Source organism: Paramisgurnus dabryanus, chromosome 23 (genome assembly GCF_030506205.2).
Source record: "Paramisgurnus dabryanus chromosome 23, PD_genome_1.1, whole genome shotgun sequence".
Lineage (NCBI taxonomy): Eukaryota > Metazoa > Chordata > Actinopteri > Cypriniformes > Cobitidae > Paramisgurnus > Paramisgurnus dabryanus.
In genome coordinates this window covers 24,388,711-24,406,740 of record NC_133359.1, presented here as the reverse complement: position 1 = coordinate 24,406,740, position 18,030 = coordinate 24,388,711, and the positions used below count along the sequence as shown (strand labels likewise).

Sequence of the window (18,030 nt, the reverse complement as noted above, 5' to 3'; positions counted from 1 at the left end):
GTCACAAACACGAGCCGTCATTAAACATAACAGCATACGCGTGACATAAAACACACTCAGGAAAAACAATCACTCTAAATGACCGGCAATAAAACCATTAAATACTTTCTGTCTAAAGTTGACAACTTGTACAGATTTTGATTGATGGTCCCGCCCCCCTGTCAAAGGGGTCATAAAACACGACCTGTCAACGGGGTGGGGGAGGGGGTCATAAAAGTTTGACGAATGGTGGCCCGTTACAACTACTGCTGTTACATGGATTCAGACACGAGCTGCAGTGGAAGCACATTGACCATCTTTGTGTGATTTGTAAGGATTTATTTTTAATCAGAATATTATATTTATATAAAATGTTTGTGTGTACACTGTTTTGTTCAAACGTTTATGTGTCTCATTAGTGTCGTTTTACGTAGGTTAACGTAGACTAACCATGTTCTGTACAACAACGATGTTCCGTACAGATTCACTTTTACCGCCGATCGCTGAATAAATACTTATAGATCATACACAAAATATGTATCGGTGTCGTCTTCATTTCTCACTCATCCATCTCTGTTTAAGAGAGACACACCCACAGCCGGTTGTTCCGGTGATATTTCAGAAAGTTTGCGCTTGAAAATGACCGGTGGGCAAGCTACACTTGAGTACACTACAGCTGCTGGGTGGGAATAACTAGAGCAGCGAACATTTACATTTCAATTTAATTCATGCTTTTCACAGTATTACAAACTTTATAAGCTGCAATCTTTACTCCCTCTGTTTCTTCCACACTTTTTTGAAAAGCGAAATTGCAGTCGAAGTACAGTTTCACACTGTGTTCATTTTTCTTTAACCCTTTTCCTGCTGTGTTTCTGAACCTTATCTTATGTTTGCAGATAATGCATTGTACTGGAAAGCAGGTGAGGGCCCCACAACAATGGCAGCGCTTTTAATAAACACAGATTCCTAGTTTTCCTCATCTACTTTGTACTTCATGATCAACAAACAAACAAAAACAAAATAATAATTTGATGGCATTGATAAACCTGTGGGGGTTTTCTGTGACGGAAAAGAAATGTTAGCCATCAAAATTAAATAATTTACACGAGAGGCGCTTGGGAGACGGAAAAATGTTGGCTGTTGCTTGTTCTCACACGACAGCATCAAGCTTCTGTCATGCACTTCATGTTTTGACATTTGATGTTGTTCACAAATGAGAAGTTCAAGTCTCATTCAAACTTGGGCTGCGTTTGTAAGTAAACAAGGGAGTGGACGTGTTGCCTAACATGAAGGCAGCTCCAGGAAACGCATTCGGACAGCCTTCAAAAGCAATGTAATGGAATTCTCTTTGAAATATAAACAGAGAGCGCATTTGTGATAACTAATCGAATATTTAAAAACTACAATACTAATTTCTTACTGGAAATGCAAACACAATATACATTTATTTAACCTAAAACTGTGCTCCAACCCCTATCTTGGCTGCTGTTTTACTTTTTGGAAACTCAACCATGCTCCACCAATCACATTCCCACTGCACACACCATGCTGGCTTTAAAAATATAATTTATGAAAGTATCTCAGGAGTCAGGAAGTAAAGCAAAAATTGGATTTGGACTCGCCTTCATGCGTTCTGAGGCAGCATTTTAGAGCTTTCAAACGCAGCCCAGTGAAGGGGGGAATTTGATCAGTAACTCATAGCTCATGCTATTAAGTTATCTATAATTTAAACAAAACATAAAGATAACAGCAATTATTAACAACAAACAATCTGCATTTGTATAAATACAATTAAGACAGCATGTTTATGTGTCATGATACAGTATATGTAGTGAAACCACAGTAGCCACAAATGTCTTTAACTAGCCAAGATGTTTGTAGTAAAACCATATAATTAAATACAATTTGTAATGCACTGTAAGTTGTCTTGGACAAATTGTGTCTGCCACATATATTTGACTTCATGAAATGGTGCTTTATTGGGATGAGCGTGTACATAAAACAACAAAATAACACAATGACAAACACTAAGGTGGAATAAAACAAGGTGCTGGGTGATGGATAAAGCACTGAATATAATATGTCACTGGGGCTGTGAAACTGTGGCATAAGCTTTAAGATTTTGTCGTTTTTTTGTCATTATTAATATATCTGTAATACAAACAACATCAGAGAGAGAAGGAGAAGGAAGGGTGGGCGTTATCTTTTGGAGGGAAGTTCAGTGATTGGTTTAAACTTTCTACACAATCTAACCAATCGGCGAGTGGCAAGCATTCTTAAATACTGAAAACAGCAGAGCATTGCGCTACTTTACTTTTGTATTTCTATAAGAAAGCATTAATCCTTCAATTGAAAATGAGCGGCAGAGGCAAAACCGGTGGTAAGACCAGAGCAAAGGCTAAGACTCGTTCATCCAGAGCCGGGCTTCAGTTTCCCGTCGGCCGTGTTCACAGACTTCTTCGCAAGGGTAACTATGCACAACGCGTCGGTGCTGGAGCTCCAGTTTATCTCGCTGCTGTGCTCGAGTATCTTACTGCTGAGATCCTGGAGTTGGCTGGAAACGCCGCTCGTGACAACAAGAAGACTCGCATCATTCCCCGCCATTTACAGCTGGCAGTGCGTAACGACGAGGAGTTGAACAAACTCTTGGGTCGCGTGACCATCGCTCAGGGCGGTGTGTTGCCCAACATTCAGGCTGTGTTGCTGCCAAAGAAGACCGAGAAGCCCTCTAAAGCAAAGTAAACTACTCAATCCTCCAAAACTAAACAAAAGGCTCTTTTAAGAGCCACCCACTTGAGCTATAAAAGAGTGAAATTTGTTTTAGTTCTTTTATGCTGGTCTGAATTTAAAGGCAGCATTTATTGGAGGCCTTCTGTTCTGCATAATTTGTACATCTTAACACATCTGATTAAAACAATCAGTTCAGTAGAGATTTATGAACTGAACGGAGTCGGACAGATAAGAGAGACGAACAAAAAGTGTAGAGTAGTGGGCCTCAAGGAAAAGCGAATCACTGATCATACTAACGTTTCATTTAAGTTGTTGATTTCATTTTAATGTTAGTCTTTAAAATAAATAAATTGTAAGGCCATGTTAATGTTCTTTACAGTGTGTAGGATGATATCCTGTAAGAAAACAACAAAAGAAAAAAATCCCCCGAATGTGCAATGCCGTGTTTGAGTTACCCACAACATTAATTGTAGCTTTTTAAGTTCACATGTGCTGGCACATGATAATAAGATAATAAAATCGTCTTGTGAATGCGGTCATACTAGTAAGTTTGTCTAATGCATTTTTATATTGTTTCAGCTTAATCTCTCTAGAACAGTAAGGTATTTAATATTGAACCATTAATAATAAATCGTTGATGCATTAAAACCGCTTGAACCGCTGTTTGTAAGTGAACAAAGGATTTCGAGCGGGAAACGCCGCTTGTTTGAAAACAGGAGACGCACAGTCGTCTTCTTCTTCAGTGATTTTTTTTGGCAGTTTACAATCTTGTGCATTATCGCCATCTATTGGATTGAGGTGTGGTCACATTGGGAAGTCAAAAATAAATGTGTATAAAAGTAACATGAATAAATAAATAATAATTAAATTGAGCTAAAATCTTCTTGCTAGTTGTGTTTCTTTTAGATACTCTAGCACTGCTTTGCTTATAGACTGTGTTCCAGATAAACTCAACAGGTTGCTCAAAGTTACAGAGCTCTTTGTTACCCTCTTCAATTTTCTCTCTCTTCAGAGTACTGCCTAACATATCAGAAGTACATGATACACGGTTTCTATTTCCGTACAATATGGGCACATTCCTGGAGACGCACAGTCATTGACCAGCTGTATACTTTGACGTCACCTATTAGCCAATCATATGCCAGTACACTGTCGCCACCCTCTGAGCTCATGGCAGACTTGTCTTTAAAAACAGCCTGCAGAGAGACGCTGAGCATTTATGCGTCGAAAGGCAAAGTTTTCTTTGTGATCATGGCAAGAACAAAGCAGACCGCTCGTAAATCCACCGGAGGCAAAGCGCCCAGGAAGCAGCTCGCCACTAAAGCTGCCCGTAAGAGCGCCCCAGCTACCGGCGGTGTGAAGAAGCCTCATCGTTACAGGCCCGGTACCGTAGCGCTGAGAGAAATCCGCCGCTACCAGAAGTCCACTGAGCTGCTGATCCGTAAGCTGCCTTTCCAGCGTCTGGTGAGAGAAATCGCCCAGGACTTCAAGACTGATCTGCGCTTCCAGAGCTCCGCCGTCATGGCCCTGCAGGAGTCCAGCGAAGCTTATTTGGTCGGTCTGTTTGAGGACACCAACCTGTGCGCCATCCACGCCAAGAGGGTCACCATCATGCCCAAAGACATCCAGCTGGCCCGCCGCATTCGTGGAGAACGTGCATAAACTCAAAAATTGCATCACACACATACTAAAGGCTCTTTTAAGAGCCACCACAATTCCACTGAATGAGAAATTTTCCATTGTTTTTTAATTACAAAGGTTTTCTGTGTTTTTAAGTATGTGTTCTTTATAAAATTGTTAATGAAATCGTATTTTCTCTATGAAAGCATGTTAGGGAGGGAATTGTGTACGATTTCAAGTAGTATTTTTCTGAACGTAACACGGACTTTTTATTTGTATAGGTAGCATGGGCATATTGTTTAACATCAATTTACTTTTCTCCAAAGAAATGTAGTGTGAAGTTTTGAATATCTTGACCGGTACATGGTAGCAGAAGCGTCGTAAACGTCACAATTGTTGTTTAAAATTAAACATTCTATGACTCAAAAAAAATAAAATAAAAAAATTGCCGACAAAATGACAATCTGATATTTGAAAAACATCTTCATTATAAGCACGTTTATCAGAAGCATGCACCCCATTTATTTAAAATCACTCAGCAAGCACAGATGATTTCATATAATTCATATACTTTTCTACAATAAACAATAATGTTTCTTTTTAAAGATGTCTGTTTAGATCAGTTAATAATCGAAAGCTAAAATTCAGTATGTAGCTCTTGGCTTTTACTGTGAGACGTCACAAGGCACCGCCTTCATTTTAGCCTGTTTCCACTAGGTCCTGTAGACAACTGTAAAGTCATGTTTCACTACCGTATTTCTCACATTTACTGATCATCAGTCTGAAATCATGTCAGGAAGAGGAAAAGGTGGTAAAGGACTCGGCAAAGGAGGCGCTAAGCGTCATCGCAAGGTTTTGCGTGATAACATCCAGGGAATCACCAAACCCGCCATCCGTCGTCTCGCTCGTCGTGGTGGAGTCAAGCGTATCTCTATGGCAAGCCAGAAGGTCCACATTTACGCAATGAATGAATCGCGTTTGCATCCAAACGCCGTATTTAACGGCGTTTAAAACAGAATTTGCGCCGCTAAATACGCCGTCGGGATTCCAAACGCCGTAAAAACCGCGCGAAAATCGGCAACAACGCCGTTATTTACGGCGTTTTATAATCCAATCAATGACGCCGTTTTGAGACGCCGTTTGTCTTGCCATTTACGCCGTAAATAACGGCGTTATCTTCTGTCAAAGACGGCGTAAAAAGCGGCGTTTGCTAGTGGTATAATGAGCCCCTCCCATCAATTTCCACAGCCAGTAGGTTTGAACCGTTCTTACCCAATCAATGATGAACTGAGTCAGGCCAGAGCAATTCATACTGATCATCCATGATGAAATAAGTGTTTAAAGATTACATGCATGCGCAGCATATCATAAATGGGCAGCAAATTATAGTTTTTTCTCTAACGTTACTAAGATTAAATATATTACTAGTAGCTTAAGGAAAATACTGCATCTCTGTATCATGTTAAAATAGGAGCGGTAATAGCACACCAACCTCATTTAAGGTGTCCCAATTATTAAGTAAATACCTCGACATTAAGTAAGGGGTTGAAATATTTCACAGCTTTGAATAAACATGAAATCCCACCTGGTCTAACAGATCAACTGTATTAGTCGATTAGTCATGAACTGTCTCAGTTAGCCTGGTGGTTAAGGCATTCGGTTCTAATGTCGATGCTGCTGCGGTTCAAGTCCACTTTGGGGCGGATTTAAATTCTTTTGATTTTGTTTTGTTTCATGTTCAGTTTCGTGTTTGACTTGACAAAGACCTTTTTGGTCGAAACGTTGTCTTTTAAATAATAAATATTGAGAGCCATAGTAGCAGTGTGCCGTTCTTTGTTTTTTCGTGTGTCAATAAAAAGGAACGCATAGAATAAGAGATTTTTAATGTTCATGCAATTTAGCAAATTTCGTAAATAGTCTATAAGTGATATTTCAAAAATATTTTATGCAAAAGTGACAACAGTGCAAAGTGTATAAAAAACAGACTGGAGAGCAGACGTTTCAATCCATGCTTTCTTCAGTGCTCATCATGAAGTATGCGGACAATTACTGGACTTAACTAACTTTTTGTTCTTCCTTAGTCATTTTTGTTCATTTTGAGTGCATTGTACTTGAAAAGTAATTTAGGCAAATTCAATAGGCAAATTTATGTGTTTATATTTATGTTTATATTTATGCATATTTAAAACCACCGAAATTACGGGAATGCCCACACCTCCGCTGACTTTCTTGGACGAACGGCCAGCGGGTGTGCATGTTTCTAATATTTTGATCGACTGCTGTTCCGTTTAGGCTATACTATCCACCGCCATATGCTGGTTCAAGACAATTGTAAGATTTTTGGAATGAAATGCTTTTGTTGGTATTGCTTTTTTATGCATCTCAAACGCCATAGTAAGCCATGTGGAGAGCGAGAGAGAGAGAAAGAAAGATGGAGAGAGCGCAAGAGAGCTGTGTTTACATGTATAATAATATAATGAGACAGAACAAATATTGGTTGGCTATATTCGTATATGAATTATCTGCAATAATATATAAAGAACCCATTTGAACTATATATCAACATGTATTTATTTATTTGCTGGATTGTATCAGCACTAATCAGCATTCAGCACTAAGCGAAAATTGATGGAAATATAAACATGCGGTCCAGCAAAACTAAATATATTCAGTTTACGTGTAGGCCTAAATGTATGCTAATATTTTGACTATTATGTGCACTTGTAACCCCTTGTCTCAAATTAGTGTAATTAATAACTAATTTAAGTATTAAAAATGAGATATGGGCTAGTATCAGAAGCTCTACGGAGCCTGAAATAGTAAAAGGTTAGCAGAAAACAGACAACACAAAACAGGTAAATTTGAAAATGTATTATAAAGTGTATTATAAAAAATAAATTAATTATTTACATTCCCTGCCTACCTAAGTCGGCTTCCTGAGTGCACAGTGCATAATAAACTCAAAATAAATAACTCAAATGAAGAATGAGTCCATGGAAGTTCTCAGTGTTTCTTGAAGTATATGTTCTCTTCACTATCTGTTTTTAAAATGAAGGCAAAGGATGATGATGATAGGTCCAAAGATGCCACGGCTGGCCACACCAGGCTCTTGGTCCATTCACTTCTGCGGTTGGCTCACCACTGACCGCCAGGGTAAGATTCAGATCTATCCCTTTCTAAAAAACCAATCGGAGGTATCTTGAAAAACTCAACATCCTGCAGCTTAACTTTCTCTCTCACAGCTTTCAAACAGTTCTTGATACTTTCAAGCAACGTCTTCAACCGGAGGAAAGTGTGTTTGTTTACTAGGTTGCCTGGCAACCTGCAGGCAGAGTGATTTCCCTGCGCTAGCTGCAGGCGATAAAGAGAATTGCACTCCAGTAACCTTGTGTGTTGTGTGGGTTACACATTCGTTAAAACGATGCATTTTATCTGACACTCAGCACTTTTGTAATACGCAGAAAAAAAGTCTTATAATTTTGTCATGACAAAGTATTGGCACGCTCCTTAATGAACAGGTTTGACTATACTTTAATAATTTCCGTGAGTACAAATTAATGCTACAAAATATTTCACACACATGTGCTTCTTATTTTATAACAACAATGTATGGCCTTTTTCTACTCCAACATGGAAGGTTATATTACAACCAAGGTCTAAAAAAAGTATTGATTGAGTCTGTGAAGAACTGGTCTGCATAAAACTCAGACCTGAGCTAAAGTTTTCGATCAGCGCTGCAGATTATTACTAAAAGTGATCACAGTTTTAAGAATTTTTAAACAATAGCCATTTGTGTAATACACTTTAAAAACTTTTCATTTATACACTTAAAAATATGGAGTAAATTTGAAATCTGTTCATTTAGTATATTTCAATAATTAAATGTATTTTCTATCACAAAAAATTGAGTATATGTAATCAAAAATCCTAAAGAAATGTTAAATAGATGTAGACATTTTTGTGAGTATTATTTAACTAAAAAAATTTGATTTACTTAATGTGAAGCTTATCAATTTCATACTGAACCATCAATTATCAATGATAAACAAAGCGACAGGTTATTTTATCGAACATTTATTTGTCAAATTTGACAAGTTAAACACATGCACCTGCACACATTGAAAAGGTAACGTTATTTAAATGAACATGTTTTAAATGCAGTCAGTGGAGAGTCATGAAGAGACGGGTGAGATCAAAGCTTGTCGCAAAGCAGGAGTGAAACGCGTCTGAAGGGCACACCAGACGAAAAGCGCAATGTAATTTAAATACAAACACATTATTTTCTATATATACACACACTGGGGGCAACTGACGGCGGCTGTCTGTTGTGATTCTGGACGTTGCTCAAATCCCTGTAGCGCCACAGAGCGCCACTCTCACAGTTTAACATTAAATAACATATTTGTCCAAAATCCTTAAGCTGCATACAGCCACATTGTGCAGTAATAAAACGATCAGAAATTGATTATTTGACACACATTTTAAGTAGCACAGCTGTATTAACAATTTGGTGACCTGAATATATACGTAAAATAAAACGATTATTCTAGCAGTATGTGCAAAAAAGCTGCTTGTTACTGTACAGGTAATATTACAGAATCCGAAAGTATTTAGATAAATGCACCTTATGTTGTATACGCAAGGAAACAGACAATATTTCATTAACAAAAAAGACTACATATTGTAAGGGTAAAATTACTTTCCTGCGGTGTTTGTTGTCCAGCAAGAGGCGCAGTTTGCTGCTGATTAAAAACCTTTGGCCCTGATGTGATTTTTAAATTAACATATGATCTACTTTTTTGCTTCCTTCATTTACTCAAATAATAAAATGTTAACATGTTTAACCAAAAATATTTAATAAAAATCATAGTTAAAGTTTTTTTAAGTTGATGTTAAATACAAATAATATTGATTTTAAATAAGCAATTATTACAGTTTTTAAAACTTAAATAGGCTAAGTGTGACATTCTCAAATATATTGATTAAAATACAAGAAATGTAGCCTACTTTACAAGTAATCGAGTAAGCTGCCCGGAAAGACCAATATGTGGACCAAAAGTATTACTTTATTGTACAATAATAACCCATGTATTTTAACAGTATTTAAACAGGTGGACTCCATAAATTATCCATATTGTGAGCAGTCTGCTGTGTTTTTTTTAAATAGTTCAATGAAGTTTGGATTTTATTTAGGGGAGAGCAGTGACGAAAGTACAATTTTTCAGAAAAAACGTGATGTTAAAAGAAAATGTTTTAGACAGAGAATATTTTTGCTGTTGTTAATAACTCACAAGAGTGTAAATAAATATACATGACTATGACATTGTTAATATGTAACTGCAAACATATTTTGTTATATTCTAATGCTCTCCGAGTAATACACGAGTAATATTTTCACATTTCCATCCAATTGCTAGATAATACAAAATGCTCTATGCAATGATATTTAAAACTATTACACAAATGGCTATTCTTTGAAAAATCTCAAAACTTTGCAGTAATAATCCGCAGCGCTGATCGATTAAACTTCAGCCCAGGGCTGGGTTTTATGAATGTCAGTTCTTCACAGACTCAATCAATCACATTTTTTATCTTTTTAAAAATTTAAATCTTGTATAATAGAACCGTCCGTGTTAGAATAGAAAAGGGCCATATATTGTTGTTATAAAATAAGAAGCACATACGATGTGTGAAATATCATGTTGTAGCAATAATTTGTACTTACGGAAATGATTAAAGTAACCAAGATGCGTCCCATCACAAATGCTGATTGTCAGATAATGCATTTATTTAACAAATACACTTAATAATTAAAATATTAGCCTACATGATCTAAAAATATTTAGTTTTTTTGCTGGACCGCATATTTCCATCAAGTTTAACTGACATGACAGAAATACTGCGAGTCCGCCCGTTCCATTTAAATGGCAAACTTTAAAATCAATAAAAACATGCAGATTCATTTGATAAAATAAAGCATTTCCAAAACAAATATAGAAATAAATACAGTGAATTAATAAAATTGTTTAATAGAAAAAGAGACCGAATTAACCACTGATAGCCGGGGCACACTAGTTCATTTACTTATTGCAGTTCAGTGTTAGTAATTTTTCGCTTAGTGCTGATACCATCCAGCAAATGAATAAATACATGTTGATATATTTCAAATGGATTATTTATTGCCGCAGATAAATATTATAAATATTCTCATTATATTATTATACAAAGTTTGTAGCCTCTTACAAACACATGTAAACACAGCTTGCTCTCTCTCCATCTTTCTTTCTCTCTTTCACACGGCTTACGGCTTTATGTATGGAGATTAAGATCCATAAGAAATAAGCAATACCAACAAAAGTATTTCATTCCAAAAATCGTACAATTGTCTTCAAACAGCATATGTCGGTGGACAGTAGCCTTAACTTTTGCGTATGATAAATAACATATTTTTGAAATATCACTTATATATATACAAACTATATTATACTTATTCTATGCGTTCCTTTCTTATTGACAGTCTCATTAAAAAATAAGCGATGTTGATAAACAAAACAAAATTATAAGAATTTCAATCCGCTCCATACTGGACTTGAACCGCAGCAGCTTCGACATTTGAACCGAATGCTCTAACCACCAGGCTAATTGAGACGGCTCATAACTAATCGACTTATACAGTTGATCTGGGCTCTGTTACACCAGGTGGGATTTCATGTTTACTCAAAGCTGTGAAATATTTCAACCCCTTACTTAATGTCGAGGTATTTACTTAATAATTGGGACACCTTAAATGAGGTTGGTGTGCTATTACCGCTCCTATTTTAACATGATACAGAGATGCAGTATTTTCCTTAAGCTACTATAGTAATATATTTAATCTTAGTAACGTTAGAGAAAAAAACTATAATTTGCTGCCCATTTATGATATGCTGCGCATGCATGTAATCTTTAAACACTTATTTCATCATGGATGATCAGTATGAATTGCTCTGGCCTGACTCAGTTCATCATTGATTGGGTAAGAACGGTTCAAACCTACTGGCTGTGGAAATTGATGGGAGGGGCTCATTATACCACTAGCAAACGCCGCTTTTTACGCCGTCTTTGACAGAAGATAACGCCGTTATTTACGGCGTAAATGGCAAGACAAACGGCGTCTCAAAACGGCGTCATTGATTGGATTATAAAACGCCGTAAATAACGGCGTTGTTGCCGATTTTCGCGCGGTTTTTACGGCGTTTGGAATCCCGACGGCGTATTTAGCGGCGCAAATTCTGTTTTAAACGCCGTTAAATACGGCGTTTGGATGTAAACGCGATTCATTTATTGCGTTAATATGACCCTTTTCGCTTGCCATATATCTCCGGTCTGATCTATGAGGAGACTCGCGGTGTGCTGAAGGTGTTTTTGGAGAACGTTATTCGTGACGCCGTCACCTACACTGAACACGCCAAGAGAAAGACCGTCACCGCCATGGATGTCGTCTATGCTCTGAAGCGTCAGGGTCGCACTCTGTACGGTTTCGGAGGTTAAATGTCTGAAGTTCTACGCAAACCCAAACGGCTCTTTTAAGAGCCACCCATATTTTCACAATAAGAGATGAGAATTCTAATGTTTTATGCGTGCTGAACCTTAAGTTGAATTATTTAGCTGGTGACCCGATCAAACTTCTTTGTTCTCAGTTTCATCTCTCCTGTCCAGTTATATATGTCGATTAATTATTATATCCTTCTCAGACTTATTTATTGCGAGTGTTGATTACGAATTTGCCCAGACGTTTCCACTGAGAGCTCCAAACTACAAAACATATTCTTCGACAAGATTAAAATCTACCAGTAATCTATTGTAGGTACCTTAATTTGGCCGTCTCATTGCGCTGGGCTTTCATTATTTGTTTCTAAACGCGAACTTTTATAACGCGCTGCTTGGAAATGTATATTATGTTGTTTTTTTTTTGTCGTCTTCATCGACTCGACAAATACAAGTTTTTAATTTTGCTAAATGGATAGCTAACATAAGCAAAAACAAACACCATCTCTTTTACGATAACATTTATCTGAAAACGTTGCTTTCAAGCCTTTACGTAACGAGATCTTGCTTGACATCTCTTCTTTTCTTAGATTGTTTTCTGTGAATTGTCCCTGATTAAGTATATAAAATAAACTCATTCATTCATTCAATCAATACACGTTTTTCTGCAAAATAAATAACTAAACAGTGCCTTAAATTTGCGAATTCTATTATTATATTTCAGAGAAATTGTTTTAAAAAAGAGCGGGAACGTAAAACCACACTACGTTACATGGGTGCATTAAATTCAAACATGAGGCTATGGGTGGGGCTGCCGTTTTAGCCACTTTGATTGGCTCGCTCACGTCTTAGCCATACCAATGAGATCCATTCATGGTGTTTGTCCAATGAAGACACCCAATCAGCACAGTGAGCCTGTAGTCTTTGAAAATTAGCATGAACAGAGAATAAATACTTCTTCACCAGAGTTGATCGGTACACTCTGTCATTTTATTTTGAGCAATCATGCCTGAGCCAGCGAAGTCCGCACCTAAGAAGGGGTCCAAGAAGGCCGTTACTAAAACCGCTGTAAAGGGCGGTAAGAAGCGCAAGAGGTCCAGGAAGGAGAGCTATGCTATCTACGTCTACAAGGTCCTGAAGCAGGTTCATCCTGACACCGGGATTTCCTCTAAGGCCATGGGGATCATGAACTCGTTCGTCAATGATATTTTCGAGCGTATCGCCGGTGAGTCCTCTCGTCTCGCTCACTACAACAAGCGCTCCACCATCACATCGAGAGAGATCCAGACCGCTGTGCGTCTGTTGCTGCCCGGTGAACTCGCCAAACACGCCGTGTCTGAGGGAACAAAGGCCGTCACCAAGTACACCAGCTCCAAATAAATCTGTTGAAGCTTTCAACACCCCAAAGGCTCTTTTAAGAGCCACCCACTTTATCAGATAAATGAGCATCCAGTTTAACTGTCGAGTAATTGATTAGAAGTTAAGCTAAAAGCGTTTTTGTTTTATAAATATGATTTTATAAATCAAGATTGAAGTCTTGTAACTTTAACAAGTTTCCTATTATGTGCTTCAAGCATTAAGTTGGGTCTTTCATGAAGTTGAATTCTGTCAGAGCCACATATGGGTGAACTAAAGCAAGATTTGTTTTCAATTGGTAATACATAAAAACACTTATTCCAATTAGATTGAGTAAATGGGTAATAAATTTGTTATTATATGATATATTTATGTAAGGGACTGACTGAAATAATTTGAGAGATTAATGATAACGGGGGTTTGTGATTAATGCTTGATTTTGTATTTTCAGTGTATCGCTGTTCTTTTTTCCCCCCATAAATATTGTCAGAGACCTTGCCACAACAAATTTACACTGTAAGCAAAGCAAAAATATTAGAGAGTGATACTTTGTTTCTGTTTCATGTGAAGCTGCTCTGGTACGATAAACAATTGCAAAGCGCTATATAAAGTTGAATTGAATTAAATAATTACTGAAGTGTGCTACTCCAGTATTTTGTTGTATATGTTTGGTCAGAAATATGAAATTGTCTCTGTCATAACTAAATGGCATTCAATTCAAAATTGTATGATCTCATAATAGCAAAGTAAACAAAAACGACAATACACAATATTTATTTATTCTTTTATTTAATTTTGTAAGTGGTGTCCTCTGTTAACCACTATTAAGCCCGGGATACACTGCACAATCTTTGCACTTCTATCATTACATTATCAAACTGTGCGACATGGATCATTTAAACTTGTGTATGACAAGCATGTAGAAGACTACAATAATTAATTTGGATGCTTTGACGGCTGTGACACACATTAGCGCAACGTCACCAGCATGCGCTAGTGGTAAACAAATACTGGTACGCAGATCCTAGCAGAAAACACACTGTGCATTGATCATGCTGAAATTCTGACACTGTCAGTAAACTGTTGTAGGCTGTCTCTGGACGCAAAACCGGGAAAATGGCTGCCTTTGAACCTCTCTCACTGTACGACAGAGGACCAACGATGAAGACTGTTTCACAATGGTAATGTTTCGTCTGGGACAGCCAAAAATCATGCAGGGTATCTCGGGCTTAAGGCTGTGGTTTGTAAGGGCTGAGTGAATAGATGTGGATGAGTTGTGTTTGTCAGAGCACAACAATTATAATTCTGGAATAAATATTTTCAAATAATTCAATGGGCTTTCATCAATTATTCTGCTTATACAACGGTTACCACACCATAAGACATTTGACAGTTCAGGCCCATGGTATAAACAACATACAGGATTAGAACAATATGAGAGTAAATGATGACAGAATTTCATTTTTGGGCAAACTGTCCCTTTAATACTGTTCTGTACACACACACAGTTCAGTAATTTACTCTGACCAGTCCAAGTGAACATTTTAATAGACATGGGTATAAAAATTCAATTCAATTTTATTTATATAGCGCTTTTCACAATTGTTAATTGTTTCAAAGCAGCTTTACATAAATAGATGTAGGAAAAGCATAGAAAAGCGAGCGTATAGTAGTAATGTAACGTATACAGTAAAGTAGTAAGTAAAGCTAAAGGTGGCGGACGCTCTAGGGGATGTAAAAAAACCCTAGGAGAAAAACCCTCCTGGATAGTACATGGGGAAAACTCCTAGAAGGAGAAAACCCCCTGAGAGAGACACATTTATATTTATATATATATATATATATATATATATATATATATATATATATATATATATATATATATATATATATATATATATATAAGTACTACCGGGGTATGTGAATGGGTAAGCGAATTAAACTGGATCCACCAGTGGTCATTGGTCAGGCATCGGCTGGGCATCACGTTGAAGGACGGTCAGTAGATCAGTGGTGTGATGACCTTCACAGCTGCAGGAACTGGGTCTGTTTGTCTCATTGTCCTCGGGATTGAGGACGAGACAGGGAGAGAGAAACCGAATCCTATTAGCGTAGGGGCTGTTCACATGTAATGCACGTGTCATACAGTATTGTGGTTTAAATCAGCTCGGTTCCAGACAGGCTAACTATTGCGGCATAAGTATATTACCCATATGAGGTATGTGAGTGCTTTGTTCTAGACAAACTAACTATTGCAGGATAATTACATTTACTGGACATTTTGTGTGAATGCTTTCTTAAAGAAGAATGTCTTAAATTTAGATTTAACCTCTTCAACCCTGAGGACCCTGTCCCGGGTCCAGAATTTCGTATTTTGACTTAATATAAAACATTCTTTTAATCTTTGATGCTCCGTCATGGACCCCAGTAACACATATGAGATACTGTTTGAAAGCTTAGAGTCTCTACTTTCTGCAGATATGCATCACTTTGACATATATTTTACAGTAAGAAAGTTATTTACACTTAATTTACACTATCACCCCCCCAATATTTTATTATATCATTTAATATTTACATATTTCATATTTTTCAAAAATGACAAACATGGGCAAGTCTTATATCAAATGAAAGCTCTCACTCTCAGGAATAAGGCTACAGTGTTATTTTTGTTCTAATATCAACACATATCCAACAATCATCGAATGAATAATAAGGTAAAAAATGGTCTTTTGTAAACATATGGGAAACTTGAGTGTGGACTGCCTCAGATAGCACATATAGCCACAAATGATACATCATCTTTTATCTTAGGTCCTACTCTAAACAATGAGTCCATTCACACCATTTTCTTTGGTTGTGTGCATATATAATCCCTTGCTATTTATTATATGTGCAAAACAAAAAATTAATATTTATATGAAAAATGTATTTTCGCACCCTTCAGTAAAATAAGAATATCTTTTGAATGCGACATGCTAAAGAGTTCATTCTTTTTTTGGGTGTTTACTGTCTGCTGCTGCTAACAACCAGAACTGTCTGCAGTCTGCTAGAGCACCCAGAACCAGAGTTATACACTATCAAAGACAGTATTTACAACATAAAAAAGAAAATTTGGTGTTTCATCATATGAAAAACAACATAAATAACAATATTTGTCACAAACAGCAGCTTTTTATGTAACTTCAAAGGGTTTTCTTTAAAATGATATAAAGAAATTGCATTTATTCCACTGTATGTGGTTATGGGGACACTTCAAATGTTCTTAGGCAGAAATTGTATACAAAAAGGGTATTATTCCTCCCTTCAGTTGGAGTAAAATAACTTTTGCATACATTATGATAGAGAAAAAATTCCTTTTTCCTCTGTAAGCTGACAATTGCTGGAATCAAACAAAACTGTCTGCAGGGACCTGAGATACCCAGGGCCAGAGTTATATACTTTTAAAAAAAAACATCAAAAAGCGCCTATTTATTTTTGTGTTTATTAGAGGACTGATATCACATACAACCATGTTGAGCACTTTTAACAGTGTTTTATGTAATTTCAAAGGGTTACCTGTAAAATGATACCAAACTTTTGTATGTAAACCTCTGCATGTGGGTATGGGATGCTTTTGAAATTGGGTAGGCCAAATCCAGGCGAAAATCCCCAAAATAGCTTCAGGGTGTAAGAAGTTAAATTGATCGACTGTGTGTGATACTCGAACATTATTTGGTAAATCATTCCAGAGCTTAGAGGCTAGATATGAAAGGATCTACCACCTTTATTTTGTAATCGCAGTTTACGTGATGGATTTTATTCTGATAGTAGTTCTTTTATATACGAGGGCGCTAGGCCATTTAAGGCTTTGTAGGTGATTAGTAATATTTTAAATTGTATGTGATATTTAACTGGTAGCCAGTGTAAAGATGCCAGAATTGGACTAATGTGGTCATACTTTTTAGATCGAGTAAGCACTCTTGCGGCGGCGTTTTTAACCAGCTGTAACTTGTTTACCTGATTTGCATGGCATCCCCTGAGTAGCGAGTTACAATAGTCTATTCTAGAGGTCATAAAAGCATGGATAAGCTTTCCTGCATCTGATGCAGACAGCATATGGCGTATTTTTGAGATATTTCTAAGATGGAAGAATGCTGTGCATCAGAGGTTGGAGATATGACTATCAAAAGATAGATTGCTGTCGAACATCACGCCTAACTTCTTAACCGTGGAAGATGGCACCACAGTGCACCACTTGTAATCTGACATATTACGTTTGGAGCGGTTCGATAATAAGTATATCAGTCTTATTGTAGTTGAGTTTAAGAAAGTTATGTGCCATCCAGTCATTTATATGGCTAATACCGTTTGTTAGCTTAGAGAACTGGTAGGTTTTGCTAGGATGTGACGAGATGTAAAGCTGGGTATCAACCGCATAGCAGTGAAAACTTATGTTATGTTTCCTGATAATGTCTCCTAGAGGTAACATATATAACGAGAATAGGATAGGGCCTAAAACTGATCCCTGTGGTACGCCGTATTTAACCAGGGAGCGATATGACTCTTCCTTATTTACATAAACAAAGTGATATCGATTGATCTAAACCAGGCTAACGCCTGACCACAAATCAAACTCCGTCATAAAATGTTTTATCTCCACATTATGCGCTTAATGCACATCTATCTATGGATGATTTCTTAGTAAGCTGTGCTAATAATTTATCATAATTTAAAATTTGTGCATTTGGTCAAAACGGTAAATATAGTTTTATACTCACAAACATATTGTTTTGCTACAGAAGACATATGAACCCAATGGATTATTGATTATATACA

General features: G+C 37.0%; 4 protein-coding genes across 4 annotated transcripts; all 4 read left to right on the top strand.

The window, feature by feature from the left end:
- Nucleotides 1-2,324: 2,324 nt before the first annotated feature.
- LOC135787966 (histone H2A-like) lies at nucleotides 2,325-2,721 on the top strand. The gene has a single exon (XM_065297880.2). It carries the CDS (start codon nucleotides 2,335-2,337, stop codon nucleotides 2,719-2,721), a length of 387 nt encoding a protein of 128 aa, XP_065153952.2. The 5' UTR covers nucleotides 2,325-2,334.
- Nucleotides 2,722-3,903: 1,182 nt separating this feature from the next.
- On the top strand, nucleotides 3,904-4,748 carry LOC141281501 (histone H3). The gene has a single exon (XM_073813315.1). The coding sequence runs from the start codon at nucleotides 3,961-3,963 to the stop codon at nucleotides 4,369-4,371; it is 411 nt and encodes a 136-aa protein (XP_073669416.1). The 5' UTR covers nucleotides 3,904-3,960; the 3' UTR covers nucleotides 4,372-4,748.
- A 368-nt stretch (nucleotides 4,749-5,116) lies between these two features.
- LOC135781012 (histone H4) lies at nucleotides 5,117-11,902 on the top strand. The gene is made up of 2 exons (XM_065291323.2): nucleotides 5,117-5,255; nucleotides 11,685-11,902. The coding sequence occupies exons 1-2, from the start codon at nucleotides 5,119-5,121 to the stop codon at nucleotides 11,857-11,859; spliced, it is 312 nt and encodes a 103-aa protein (XP_065147395.2). The 5' UTR covers nucleotides 5,117-5,118; the 3' UTR covers nucleotides 11,860-11,902.
- A 957-nt stretch (nucleotides 11,903-12,859) lies between these two features.
- On the top strand, nucleotides 12,860-13,423 carry LOC135781061 (histone H2B-like). Its single transcript, XM_065291376.2, has one exon. It carries the CDS (start codon nucleotides 12,862-12,864, stop codon nucleotides 13,234-13,236), a length of 375 nt encoding a protein of 124 aa, XP_065147448.1. The 5' UTR covers nucleotides 12,860-12,861; the 3' UTR covers nucleotides 13,237-13,423.
- The last annotated feature ends 4,607 nt before the right edge of the window (nucleotides 13,424-18,030 follow it).

Excerpts from the sequence above, each read along its gene's own strand:
- LOC135781061 (XM_065291376.2), top strand. The coding sequence starts at position 12,862 with ATGCCTGAGCCAGCGAAGTCCGCACCTAAGAAGGGGTCCAAGAAGGCC.
- LOC135787966 (XM_065297880.2), top strand. The coding sequence starts at position 2,335 with ATGAGCGGCAGAGGCAAAACCGGTGGTAAGACCAGAGCAAAGGCTAAG.
- LOC135781012 (XM_065291323.2), top strand. The coding sequence starts at position 5,119 with ATGTCAGGAAGAGGAAAAGGTGGTAAAGGACTCGGCAAAGGAGGCGCT. Across the intron at positions 5,256-11,684 it reads CGTCGTGGTGGAGTCAAGCG|TATCTCCGGTCTGATCTATG; the intron begins TATCTCTATGGC and ends TCGCTTGCCATA.
- LOC141281501 (XM_073813315.1), top strand. The coding sequence starts at position 3,961 with ATGGCAAGAACAAAGCAGACCGCTCGTAAATCCACCGGAGGCAAAGCG.